Source organism: Patagioenas fasciata, chromosome 1, assembly GCF_037038585.1.
Source record: "Patagioenas fasciata isolate bPatFas1 chromosome 1, bPatFas1.hap1, whole genome shotgun sequence".
NCBI lineage: Eukaryota > Metazoa > Chordata > Aves > Columbiformes > Columbidae > Patagioenas > Patagioenas fasciata.
The window spans coordinates 103,736,243-103,750,507 of NC_092520.1; the positions used below are offsets into that span (position 1 = coordinate 103,736,243).

Here is a 14,265-nt window from a genome sequence, read left to right on the forward strand (position 1 = left end):
CACAAGTCAATCTTATACTCATTCAACTTTATTACATTTACTCTCAAATCATACTGCTGCAACTGAGAACAAAATCAGACCCAGCAATGCACTTTGCCTTCAAAATAATTAGCTGCTCACTGTACAGTTTCCCATTTCTGTCAGCTATATGTGCTGTTTGGAGAATCTACATACCTAATTTCCACAGGTTGTGCAACAGAGTCCTTTAGTTTTATATCAAGGATTACCCTGATTAGAGAGAGCCTTATAAAGTCAAAGCACCACACTTGGATAATTCATGTGCATAGAATCCACGTACAGACCTGAAGTTATTGACCAGGCAGAGTAAGTTTTTTTCCAATCATCACACTGTGCAGTTTTAAAAATAAAGTGCTATTTGCTCATGGCTAAACATTATATGCGGTTATTGCATGCACACTTCAGGCTGCATTGTCAAAAATTGGAATACCTTCACCAAAAAAGAATGGAGCCTAAGCACTAGGGCAATGACAGGTTTGGTTGTGGTTTTGATTTTTTTTTTTTTCATTTTATTTTATGTTCCAACAGAACTTTTGTCAAACATAGAGCACGTGAACACACAACAGTTTCCTTCACTGTTTCCCACACAGAGATGTTAATAGAGGAGGAACAGTTGGGATGAATGTTTCTAAAGCCGTAGATAGCTTCTGCATTTATTTCAGGTTTTGTTTTGTGGTTCGTTTGTTTGTTTGTGGTTTTCTTTTGTTTAATATTATGACAAAACATTATAAGAAAAACTTTTTAAAGTAGTGTGAATATCAAATAGTATCCGTCAGTCCCTGAATCATGCTATTCAAAGTGCTTAAATCTACACTAAAAATAGAACAAGAGAAAAGTACTCCCCATGTGTCTAAGGAAACACCTACCAATCATCTAAATGTGACTGTAATCAGATAGTTACATTCTAAATTTATTCCACATCTCAGTCTTTACCCCAGGGCATGTAAAGCGGAGGGAAAGGGGAAAAATAATGCATTGTTTTCAGAGGATACTGAGCATTTGGCATCCAGAGGAATGAAGGAAAATGCCATCAGTGCCTGACAGGAGTCTGTAAGAGCAAATAAATAATAATAGCTTTCGTACACTATGAAAATAACCAAATTTGCAAAGCTCTCTTAAAATTTTATCCGGCCTGGCAGCTTCAATTCCATTTTGTAGATGTTGGCACATGTCCAGAGGGAGACACCATAATAAAAAGCAGATTGTAGAATAGGACTTCAGCAAATAGTCAGAAAAATAAACATTTTAAAGCAAATAAAAATCAGTACATATCCCAAAGCAATATTACCTTGTTATGCAGATACGGAGATTTCTTGACTTTCACAACAGGAGCACAGTCATTTCCTCCCACACTGTCAGTTCTGCATTACTCCCACAAACATCCCTCAAACTGCAGTTTCCCTTCTCTCCATCCCTCACTTCTCATTAAGAAGACCAAAATATTATAATCTGAACTTTTCTCATTGTGACAATCAGGATGAACAAACCCCACACCGCCATTATGTAGGCCAACATCATTCAGCTACCATAAAAATACCTAAAGCTAATAAATTACAGAAATAGACTATAAGGTCTGTTTGCCAGGATACCAGTTACATTTCTGCCAGAGTAAATCAAACCCATATGACAGTGACTGCAACCAGTAACTCCATGCCAGCTTCTCTGCCTCTACTCGCAGAGACCAGCAGAGAGCTTGGCTTGAATATATTGTAGAGCTACAATACCACTCCTCTCTCTTTCTAAAACCAGAAAGGATTTTCCATTTTTTAAAATATGAGAAAAATGCTTATTTGATTTGTCTTAAAGATGTTCAGATGTAAACATAGTAAGTTTTTCTTGTTTGTTTGTTTGTTTGCTTGTTTGTTTTATTTCCCTGGCAGTCGTGGTACACGCATTATTTGCAACTCCTCAAAGATAGAACCATACATAAAAAATAAAACTAATTGATTTATTCATTAAAGTGAATAAATTGTTTTTAATACTTCCAGGTCTGATTTAAATATTAATTTTGTATAAATAAAGTTTATTCTAAAAACAATGATATATGTTGGTATTCATGTCATTTTTTTCTGCCTGAGTTCTTACTGAAATAATGTTGAAATTAATAAAGTTTTACTTATCATTACAAGCTAAAACCAAATGAAAGAATATTTCTTAATCCTGAATATATATTTTTAAAGCAAATACAGTTTTTGGAACATTAAAATACAAGGGGACTCTGTAATCCACAGCAAAATAATGTTTTGCTCTTATTTTTTTTTTAGAAAATAACACTTTCTATAATACAAAGTGACAAACCATCTACAATACTGTCTTTTTATTCCCCTTTGGTTTGGAAGTCATCACTGTAAATATCAGCAGGACTCTCTGTGATTCAGTGCCTATTGCCTCACTTGTCTTACTTGCCTGACAATTGCAAATGATCTTATTTGCAGGATTTTGAAAGAGGGAAAAGAAAAAGTTAAATGCTTAAAAATAAAATCCACAACCACATTAATACTTTTCCAGGATGTGTTAAAAATAGGGTTTGCTTTTATATTTATAAAAGGGATACAATCAACTCGTTCTTAAAATAATAATTTAAACAAAACAAAAACCAAATGAAATCATCTCTAGTTTCTACACACTCTGTAGTGACTACTGTAAAGCAACCGATACTGTTTGGGTATATTCTGATGTTTGACAGGTATCTACCAAGTTACATGTTAGATGATCAGACTGTAGTGTTACCCCAAATGGGGGTCATTGTAAGGGCTGGGAAGGAGTGCTGCACATTACAGGAGTAGAAATGAAACTGGAGCTCTCAGTGAGGGATGGGGTCCTTCTAAGAACAAATATTCTCCAAAAGAGATGAACTGGAGCAGGCATGGCCTTCAGGGATCAGGCTAGGCAGGCCAACAAAACAATGGTGCTTCTGATATCAACATAGCTTTGTCCAGGCATTTCCAAGAGAGGTTAAAAACAAACAAACAAAAAGTCTAAAACTATACTAATGAAGCAAAAAATTTTCCTATCTATACAGCAGTCTCTTCATTTAAAAAAATGTAAATATACAAATTCCAATGACATATAAAACAAAGTTGAAAATGTGAATGGGAAGAGACATGGGTAAAACAGGAAGACTGATGCTACAAAGAAATTGCAAAAACCATATGTACAAGACCCTGTTTTTCCTCGTATGTTATCAATTGTAATGCATGTTTAACAGCAGCAGTCGAGGATGTAGTTCCAGGCACCGGACTGCAGACTCAGCTCCTACTTAAGGGGGTTGATGGCCCCTTGCATTTCGGTCACCAGATGACACTAGATATACTGGTCTCCCGTGGCAAGAGGGGCAGTATCGCACTGTTTGTGTGAGCTTCTTCTGGATTCTGCTCCCTGGTAGTTTTTGTCTGCGGTCGCTGCCCGTTTATAAGTGTCATAGGGATGTTGCAGTAGGTATGCTGGTTACCTATTGAGGTAAGCGGCAGGGTGCCGGTAGGAGGTACATCATATTCATAGCTTCGATAATAGTGTTTCTGGCGCATCTGTGAATGATATGTGTTGTGAAAGGTGGAGCGCAGGTCTGGATGGGCAGTAGCAAGAGCAGTGGATGTGGCAGCAGCCATGGAAATTGCGGAGACTGTCTGCAGTTCCCCAAAGGGCCCCTGCTCACTGACATCTAAAACCTGCTCATGTGTGATGGGTTCAATCCTCTTAAAAGGCATTTCGTACTGTAAACGTTTCCAGAACTTGGAATTCAACTTGTTGCATTTTGGTCCATGCCATTTAATGACAGTGAGGAGCTTGATGGTATGTTTTAGGGCCTCGACCTCCTGGTAGTTCATAACTCCTCGTAGTTCACTGCATTCAATCAGTATCACTTTGATTTCGCCTGTGACTAACATGTTTCGAAGCCTCGTCTCCAGTTCAAAGATGCTCCAGCCTCTTCTTACCACATAACTTGGAGTCATGACGATGATCAGTCGCTTGCTTTGGTCTACACATCTTGCCACGTCTTCAATGTAGGCTACAAAATAAGACAATTGCTCAAAAAATAATCTAAGAAAACACTCTCCTCCCATAGACTAGAGAGAAACAACAGAGGCAAATCCCTGCTCCCAGAAGAGTTCAATGAAATATTCAAAAATATAATTTGCAAATATGCCAAGTTGGCTTTCCAGGACGTGGTCCCAAGCAACCTGCTGTAGGTGGCCCTGCTTGAGCAGGGGAGTTGGACAAGGTGACCTCCAGAGGTCCCTTCCAACCTCAACCACTTTGTGATCCTGAGAAACATCAGTTCCTGCATGCACTATGGATTACGAGTGTTTGCTCATGAGCTGGGGTTTTATATCATTACCTCTATCTTTCTTGGAACAAGTGTGTTAATCATAATTTGTTCCTTTAAAAAGGTAAAGTTAGCCAGGTAGGCAACAGAGCAACAGCTATGTGCTTCAGGACCTTAATCTCAAACCCAAATGATACTCTATAGTAGTGTGTATTGTAGGCTTAGATTCTTATTTTCCTTTCATGCTCCCACCACACACATTCACAAAAACAGTGTAGTCTCCTGCCAATTAATGTGTCATTTGCTGTAGATTTAAAAAATATCTGTGTTTGAAGTTGTGCTTTGCCTATACCAAGCATCCTGCGTTATCTTTAGCAAAAGATGTTGATCTAAGTAGCTGTCTATATGGTTGCACTGAAGTTATGAAGAACACTACAAGAACTTACAAAAAATTACTGCATGTCCATTGGAATATGAGAAAGAAACACAAAAAATATCTACTTGTACCAGCTGGAATCAATTCTAATTTGAAGTCTCTGATAATGATCCAGTGCCTTCACTACATATTTATCTGCAGTGGACACTAACAAAATTCACTGCTTTGCTCTGCTGTTGATGTTATTACTCAACCTTTGCCTTAGTCCAAACACTTTTTCCTTCCTGTCTGAATTTCTGTAATGAACGCTTAAAATCATGGATATCTTTCCAGGCAAACAGAAAACAAAGACCTTCGTCTCACCTTCAATAATAAAATACAATCACTAAAAAGTAATCCTCTTATCTGGTAAATACATAATAAGTACATTTTGTGGCTTAGCCTCACCATTCTCTAAGACAAGGTAGGAAAGATGATATTCTGAAGGAGTAGGTATTGAAACAATACTAAACTAATCACTGCAACCACTGCATTAGCTGTTTAGGAAACATGCAAGAATAAAGACATGACTTACTTCCTGTGGGAATCAAATCTCTGTCTGGTATGAACAACTTGTATCCATAATGCTTTTCAAGCATATCTGGTAGGATCTCAAGAGCAAATCTTTCTTCTTCTCCAGTTTCTTGATTCCACTGGTCAGGATCCACTTTTGTATAAGATAGATATGCATCATAGTCTTTGTTGTCTGAGGGAAGAGAGAAAGAAAGTAAGTTAGTTGTTCATTATTCTTGTAGATCTCCTAGATAACTCCCCAGGAATTACTTCTGGGAGAATTTCCCACAAATAGGAAACTGTCCAGGTAAAATGACAAGCTTTCACCCAATCTCCAGATAAGAATCTGTTAACCTTTCCTGTTTTGCCTGGTAGAGGTAATCTTTATTTACACAGATGCAAGGGAGAAGTGATCCATATCCATAGATTAAATCAGTTTGTGCATAAACATTTGTGTAAGGCTCCATGTGAAGGAAATCCAGTCTGTTGTGGGGTGACAGCTTGTGAGTACAAAAGAAAAAAAGTCACTGAAAATAATTTGAATTCTTCTCTAGCTTTAAAAGAGAAAAAAAAAAAATCATGGAAATACCTAAGCTAATGTGCAATTGCCTCTGTTGCATAGTAAAAACATTTCAGTATTGCCAGATTTTTACTATAAATTTAAGGCCTGGGGCTGAAATATTCTAATATGTGTAGCTTTAGTTGTAAAACTCATTGGCTTTCTGGGTCTGAAATTATGGCCAAACTTAAATCTTTGCAACATCAGCTCCTGATAATGCAGTTTAAAACCCTTTAATTCTGTGTGCTAAATTTGCAAATTTAATGTTGCATTGATGTACATTCTGTTACTTAACAGTGTGTTATTTCATTTCAGTCTGAGAAATAAATGTGCCTGTTTCTTAAATGTGTTTGGTGTGCCTACTTGAAAGACTGAATCAAAAGAGCCATCATTAATTTTCATTAGGAGGTCAATAAAGGTAAGTGCTCTGGAACTAATTCAGTGGAACAAGAGGTCACATTTTGACTTTTGTTGTGAAGAAAGCAGAAGAAAATCAATGGTAAGAGTAATGAAATGTTAACATCCTTCTAACTCTCTCAACAACATTATGCACAGACTATCAAGAATACCAATTGCTTGTAAAAGAGATCTGATTGAATACTTGACTAAGTGTCATAAGTAACATTATATTTAGTCAATGCTGACTTCAATTACTTACCGAGCCACTCCTTTTCTCATTTTACACCTTTTTGTACTTTGGTAGCATTATTTAGAAAAACCTACCAAATGCAGGATGAGTACAAGGAGTATAAACAAAATCAGTGAAACGGTACTAACGCTGAGCAGTCCACTCTTCCTTCCAAGCAATCACATGTACTGTGTTCATTAACATTTGCAGATGACAAAATTAAAATTGCTTAAACTGTAACTACTTTCAAACTTTACAAATTCCTGAAATGACTGTGTGCTCCTTCTCTCCCCTGCACACTTTTTGTATGATAAAGCTAGTAGATTGTTATATCCACAGTAAACAAAACAAGCAAACAAAACCACCAACACCACCACCAACAAAGATAAACAAGAAAAAGAGAAGCACTGCCTTCTATGGTTCACTCTTTCCATTATTTTTATTTGGAGTGTTTGTGAAACCATGATCCTCAACAACAGACAAGCACCTAATGCCTTTGACAATGCTGTGAAACAACACTGAATGGGGTCATGTGTAAGGCAGAAGGAGATTACAAAGAAGGTTTTTGTTTCTGCAGTAGGACAGCGTTAACCCAGAAACTTAGTTAACACATGAAAAGGTAAGAAATATGGAGAAATTCCCACAAAATCATTCTGTGGTAATGCCATTTCCTGTTGTCACCTTAGCAGTGGTCACAACCACAGTACATGCTCGAGATCAGTGTTGCTCTGTTGGAAGTCTTTGAGTAGAGATGAGAATGTATCATTTCTCAAAGGGATAAATAAAAAGAAATATTCAAACTGCTTTAAAGGCTGAGGACATTGTCTGTTAAGATGCACATTCTTACTTACAGGGAAAATTATTAATGCTATGCTGCAGTTTTCTTGCATATGTAAATATCACACTAATGCATTTATTTCAAATACACATTTTTCATACCATGGAGGCTCCAGCATTTCCACTGACTGCAGTTGCATTATCCTGCAGGGGACATTTCTTTCCACCCTAGTTCCTAGTTCCCTAGTTTAACAGCATTTGAAGGGCAAAGAATGACCAGGTTGTAGGGTATGTCTACACAGGTGGGTTCAGGCAATCATGAATTTATTCAAACTCCAGTCCAGCAGTAAGATGCATAGTATGGTTTGGGAAACTATTAGGTGCATAACACAGCGGTTTCTCTGAGCTGTTTCACTCTCCATCTGTCAGGGTTTTTTTGACATTATTTGATGAAAAGTAAAAAGTTCAGTTTACAGCAGAATTACCTTATGTGGTACTTTTGTTGTCTGATGGGCTGACATACTGGCATGAGGAGACAATTTGCAAAATGTGAAATTCCTGAGATACACAAGGCATGATCACCTCTGCTTTTGTTTTACTTCTATGCTATTTATGTATTAGCCTGATTTTAGTTAATCAAAATTATTTGGGTTACATTGCCAACTCTGTGAAATGTTTTAAGAGCTACAGCAGGCAGATAGCTACACAGCCCTCAGAAGCTCTCATTTCTGTGATATGATCAAAGAGCTATGGCATGATTTACTGTTTTCTCTAATGTTTATGGATAGGCAAAAAATGTAGAATTTCAGTTGTACTGAAAAACAGGAGAACTCATGAAAGTGTTGAAATCTCCCATCTCAAGAGAAGTATTTAAACACACAGCAGGTAGCATCTCTGCCTGTGGTTCTTCTCAGTTAAATAGTCCCACCTACTTCTGCTTGTTATGGATGGGACATTTCTGATGTTAATTAGTGTTTTTAACGTGCTGTCCCAACAGTCTGAGAGGGAGAGATGGGAGCCTGGAGACATCCAGATCTTACAGCTGAGTCAAGCTCTGGGAGCAGGGTGCACATCTTTGCCAGACTTTTGGACATGTCACATGGAAGCAGGAGGTTCTCAGCTTTGCTCTCAAGCCCTTTTCCCTCAGGCTGTTTTCCATGTAAGCCTTCCTGTGAGTTATGCATCAGGAGTCCTCAGACTCCCAGCCAGCATGTAAGAAGTCCATTACAGCTTTGTGTTCTCTTGACCATTCACTGGAACAGGTTTTTACCCATGAAAATATTTGGTGTCAGCACATCTGCCTTTTCCAAGAAAAGAAACATTTCACTAGAAAATTTCTGATCTGCTCATAAAGTACTTGATATTACTGCTTTTGTTATTATGTAGTATGATGATTACAGATTTGGCTATGCAATAAGTTCAGGTACTGGCTGGATCTAATATTCAGTGTCAGAGAAAAAAGGCAAAAATCCAAATTCAAAACAAACAAATCTGGTGGCAAACTAAGCTTTCCTTTAAAATGAGAATTTCCTCATTTCCCTTTAGCAGCAAACAACTAAGTCTTCTATCCAAACATCCTTGGAATGAAAATGTGATTGATTTTTGCTTGCACTTTGGTTTAGATACAAATTATGTCATTTCAAAGACTTGTTTTTGTCAGGCTCCTGTGCATTAGCAATAAACTTGAATATAGTTACTCACTACCTGTTTCTTCCCACACTTAGGAAGAAAAATACCTGCTAATAACTAAAGGCAAGGATGTTGATAATTTCATCTGAAATCTTTTTCTTTCCAATGGAGATTGAGAGTGATTATCTACATATACTTTTGTACCTGAAAACACCCTTGTTCCCTTAACCCTTTCAGGGTTCTTTTTTCAGAAACATATTAGAATAAGTTCATCTTGCATTGCCTGCAGGTACATTTCAGAGCTTTATTATATAATGGCTGTCCTTTAACTTCAGGAACGCGGTTGAGTGTGACATACAATACCCTGCAATAGTAATACTTTGAAACATTTTGGTGTAAATGGGAAGAGGTGTCGGTTTCTTTATCCCATACTCCGTGAATGGAGAAGTAATCCTCTCCAGTTATGTGATCTGTAGTTGCTTTCTGCTGTGTACAGGTAGCACACAACTAGGATGGAGCTCTTCAAGTCAACAACCTGTATTTCTGTGAAGTTTTGTTGTATCCATTAATTGAAAATACTGATACAAAACCTAATGTAGACATTGCAGGACCAAATTCAACCAGATTTGATGAAAAAAATCCTTTGTTATTTTACTGTAGACAACCATGAGAGCATGTGGAAGCTCTGGATTAGTTCATCACAATGGGGTCAAATACAGCCTGTGCTCAAGATATGAGGCATTCAGTCCATGAATGTTTCTGTCAGCCCCAAACCACTGGTACTTCAAGACTCCGGTCAAAACAGACCATGAGGTACAAACTTTGCCGTATCATATCAATCATCCTATAGGGTTGAAAAGGAGGACACTGAGTAATGGTCACAGACACCTTCATAGTGTCTTTTTTTTCTTATCAGTCATATTTGAGCAGATAACAAACTGTTTTTCAGCTGGCATGATAAATTTTAGCACAAGACAGATTAATGGGTCAAAATAAAGAGAAATACCATAATGTTGTATTTCACAGTGGATCAGATCTTTCATTTCTATATGAATAGTGTTCATCACCCTTAATGTAATAAAAAATGTAACTTAAATGTTTAGCTGACTAAAATCACCAAATCATTATAAGTCTTTCAAAATGCTTATACTTTTTATCACACTATTTACTACTGTTTATGAAGTTCACCTTAACATTTTCGTTTGTTTTTAAATGTCAAGCTTTTTCCATGGCAAAGTATACATTAAGTATAGCATTACTAATGACAGTTCATATCCTTCTGCAGAGTGGATAACAGTGAATTGGAGGGAGGTTTTGTAAATGCAGCATCAAGGAAGAGGTTAAAGATATGTTATCAATTCTAAATAGTTTCTGGAGTATTCTCAGCACACCTCAGACCAGAAAACAAACAAACAAACAAACAAACAAAACAAACAAACAAAACCAACCCATGTTCTTTGAACCTAGAAGACATATTTATAAAAATATTAAAGCAATAGGCATACAGTTTTTTTCTCTTCCTACCCCTTTTTTTTTTTTTTCACATTAATCCATATTACATTTTGGGAGTCTAAAGAGCATGAAACGTTAAAAGAAATACCAATTTTTAAGTTGTTTTTATAAGAACATTTATGAAAACCCCAAGATATCAATGCCACATTTGACATTTCTTGAAAATTAGGAGTGATTTCTGGCAGATAAAAATTCAGCCACAAAATAATACAATTGCATTATTTCAATTGTAGAATAAAGTCTCTCTCTGTAAGCTATATTTTTCTTTGTTTTCTATAATTACAACTAAAATTTGTCATTGATAGATACATAAGATAGAATATTACTTATTTTAACTTAATAACCTATTATTAGAGTTATTTTTTCTCTTATATTTACTCTGATTTCGTATTCCTGACTAAATGAAGAGTGCATCTCAAATGTTTCTCAGACATTTGTGTTAACATGGAAGTTTAAATGTATTACTATTAGTGAAGACATTCTATTTGCAATACAAAAAACTGATGAAGCATTAATTTTAGAAGTTGCTCTTGGCAGATATGAAAACTCAGAAGCCCTTATAAGAGCCTCAGAATATTAAAAAATTATGAAAGGTAAAAGATGGTTATAGAAATCATTCTCTTGGTTGCTATGAATTATTTGCAGGTCAAACATCAAACTAAGAGAAAAAGTAGTAGGTATTGAAAGACTGAATGATAACTACCTAGCTGGAAACATAGCGTAGTGTACTGATTATCTATGAAAGACTGGAAGAAACTAGCTACTATTTAAAAATGAGAAAGTAGGAAAAGACAATAATAAAGAGTGTCATGTAAACTCTGAAAATGGAGAAAATATATCTTTATTCTATACTAAAGAAAAATCTTGAATAAAAAAGTATCAAGAACTGATGCTCTTGTTATGGTCCTAATTTAATAAAGCAACTAGTTTATATGTTTAATACATGTTTAATTTTATGCATATTCCTTAGTTCTGCTGATCTCAGTGACAGTACTTGTATCTTATGATTGGGTTAAGTATTTTGAAAACTGGAGCTAAGACATCCTTGATTTAACCAAAATCAATGAAAAGTTTAGTAAATCATTATAAATATAAACAAAACTCAAGGGAGAAATGTCTTGGAAGCAGGCTTACAGTCTAAGATTCTTGAAATCAAATGCCAATCCGCTGCATCCCTCTCACCTACATCACTTTGGGCTTTTTTTCCTACTTTATAACTGGACTTTCTAACCTATAGCAAACTTTTAGTTTGGAATTTAAAGATGTTCCTGGTAATAATATCAGTTTTCTTTAAAAAATATATTGTATATATATATACACGTGTACATATATATAATGCATGTACTTTAGGTGCTATAAAATAGAAAGAAAGAAAAATTAAGGATTTTTTCTTTGAATTAGCAAATTTCAAGGACATGATCTAGCACATCCCATATTCAGTGGAGACGTAAATGGAGATTTAATTGTTTGAAATGCATTTCAGATGTAAATAAATAGTAGAAATAGAAAGAGTTGAGCAGCACTCCTCCAAAAATAAAATTGTAATTAAATAAGAGGAAAATCCTTTTCTGTAACCAGTAATATTTAGAAAGATGAAAGCCGCATTTTTCTAGAGGTGAGTTTAATAGAATTTGAAATTGATATTCACAGAGTAGGATTTCTTATTGCCACAATTTGCCAATAGCCAATAAGAATATATTTGCAGTGGCGAGGCTGCTATTGTAAACTTATGCTGTGGGTCCCCAGGGAAGATTCTGTAATTGCAAAGCCACTAACTTCTGCAGTAATTTCAGTTTGCATAGCATAATCATTAACACAAGTGCTTTGGCAGTGCTTAAATCATTGGTAGAAGTTTTATTAGAAAGTTAGCAACTAAGTCACACTGAAACATGAAAAAATCTGAGTGTTGCCTTTGATTGCTGCCTAAGAGGTTTACTGGGATGAAACACAGGAAACCACTAAGAAGTATATCTTAGCTGCTCTTGTCTTGTACAGTTAATAAGATATTATTTGGACAATCCCATAGGTCTGTCCACGAACCCTGCTAGTCTTTTGCAGCTAAATAATAGTAAGGACAAAAATCATTATTACCTAAAGACTCCCAAGTGCAACAGAGACATCAAAGCAGAAACTATTTCATCAGTCTCCTAATTTAAGCATTGATTTTCTTTCTTTCCCCTTGGCAAGCAGTAGAAATTCATCTCTTAAGGAAGTGCAACCAGCACAGCCAAGAAACAGCCATTGTAGATGTCATGTATCAAACCTAAGATTTCCCGAATTTAGAGAACTCAGCAGTGACAAATTTTGTCACACACTTTGTTTTGTTCCAACAATGTGAAAAAAAAAAAACAAACAACAACAACTCAAACAAAACAAAACAAAAAGCAGTGACCTGCAAAACTGAAAGTGAAACCCAGAGGAGCTCTGCAGCCCTGTCTCCCAGGTGTCCATACAGGCTGCATCCTGGATGCACAGAGGTTACATATTCCCTCAATTCACCCAGGTTTCCTTGGCAAGAAAAGCTGAGAATAAGGAGAATGAGGAGAAAAAGATGAAAGACTGCAAGGGGCACCACAGTGATCTCCTGTCCAACATGGCAGAAGCAGTTGATGGGACCTAACGGGTTCTTGTGAATATCATCACATCAGCTGCCAAGCAAAGCTGTCACTTGCAAGTTATCAGCTGCCTACAGTGGTGTGTGTGTTTTGTTTTGTTTTTCTTCAGCCTAAAGCTTGATTCTTATCAGCCTAGCTATGAGAAAGGATATTTATATATATTTTATAAGAAAACTGCATTTACAGCACATTAGTTCAGGCTTCAATTACTATTTTTTTTTTTATTCTTAGCAATTTTAATGTCAACCTCTCAATGTAAACTTTATTCTCTCTTTTATGATAGTGTTCAGCCCTTGCTGATTAATTCCTTCAGGTAAAACCCAGTAGCCATGTAAATGGTTACTAATGTACCTAGAAAGGGGTTGATGCCTGCAGATGGTTTCTACAGCTGCTTAGCTGTACCAAATGCTCTTTTCTCTGAAACTGGAATCTGGAATATAAAGACATATTCAAGTTAATGATTTTAAGTAATTTTGCCTATCTGACCATGACCAGTGGTTTTCAGATTGTCCCCTGTAGACTTCTGGATTTATTCTTATTACACCTTAAAGCTGGCATACAGATATCTGTGCATGCTTTGGAAACTCTCACGTCTTGAAATTGCAAGAAAAAGTTGAAAATAGCTGTTTTGGTGACTTTGAGCCTCTTGGTCACTTTCAGTGCTGCATAGAGACGTGGTCCTCCCCATCCTGGCTGCATGTGTGTCTAGGGACTGATCCTTGCAGAGCAGGAGCAATCTCACAAAGAAGAAAGTTGTCCCAGGTAAAATCTAGGCTAAATTTCAATAGGTATAAGGGGAGCTGGAAGTCAGCTCTTATGTAGGCAAAGAACAGATTTCTCTGCAGTGGTAATATCTCTTCTGATACAAATAGCCTTTTAAAATCACAGAGTGCAAGGGAGAAAGAAGTCAGGGCACATGTTGATTGCAGATACCTGTAAATGTTTATTGCATTTTTATTCTTGTCTGTTGGTTAAAGTATGATACTTAGTTTGTTCATCAAGTATTTTAACCACTGGGAAAGACAGCAAGAGGAGATCCCTGAAAAATAAAAATACATAAACAGTAACTGCTAAAACACTCCTTAGAGGAAAAATGTGATATAAAATCTCTTGTACTGGAGCTCAATGTGCAGCAAAACAGAGAAAATAACCACTTCTCAAAGTGGCTTTCACTAATGATGTACTAGTCCTTAAAGTGTACTTTATAGACTAGGCTTTTTAAAATAAGTTTTATATTTAGAGCTGCAAGGCTAAAAAAGGCTGTCTGAGACTTAACAATGATGATCCCTCAGAAGTTTCCAGAGAAGTATCTATTTCTGATTTTTTTTTGTT

The 14,265-nt window shown here is 36.2% G+C and overlaps 1 protein-coding gene across 2 annotated transcripts in view; it reads right to left on the bottom strand.

Moving 5' to 3' along the window:
* Window positions 1-2,515: 2,515 nt before the first annotated feature.
* IL1RAPL1 (interleukin 1 receptor accessory protein like 1) overlaps window positions 2,516-14,265 on the bottom strand; it is a 735,854-nt gene continuing 724,104 nt past the window's right edge. For both annotated transcript variants that reach the window (XM_065849798.2, XM_071812204.1), the window contains exons 10-11: window positions 5,236-5,406; window positions 2,516-4,027 (exon numbers count right to left, since the gene is read on the bottom strand). In XM_065849798.2, the coding sequence (XP_065705870.1) occupies window positions 3,309-4,027; window positions 5,236-5,406 (890 nt within the window). In that variant the 3' untranslated portion in view covers window positions 2,516-3,308. The remainder of the gene's footprint in view (window positions 4,028-5,235; window positions 5,407-14,265) is intronic.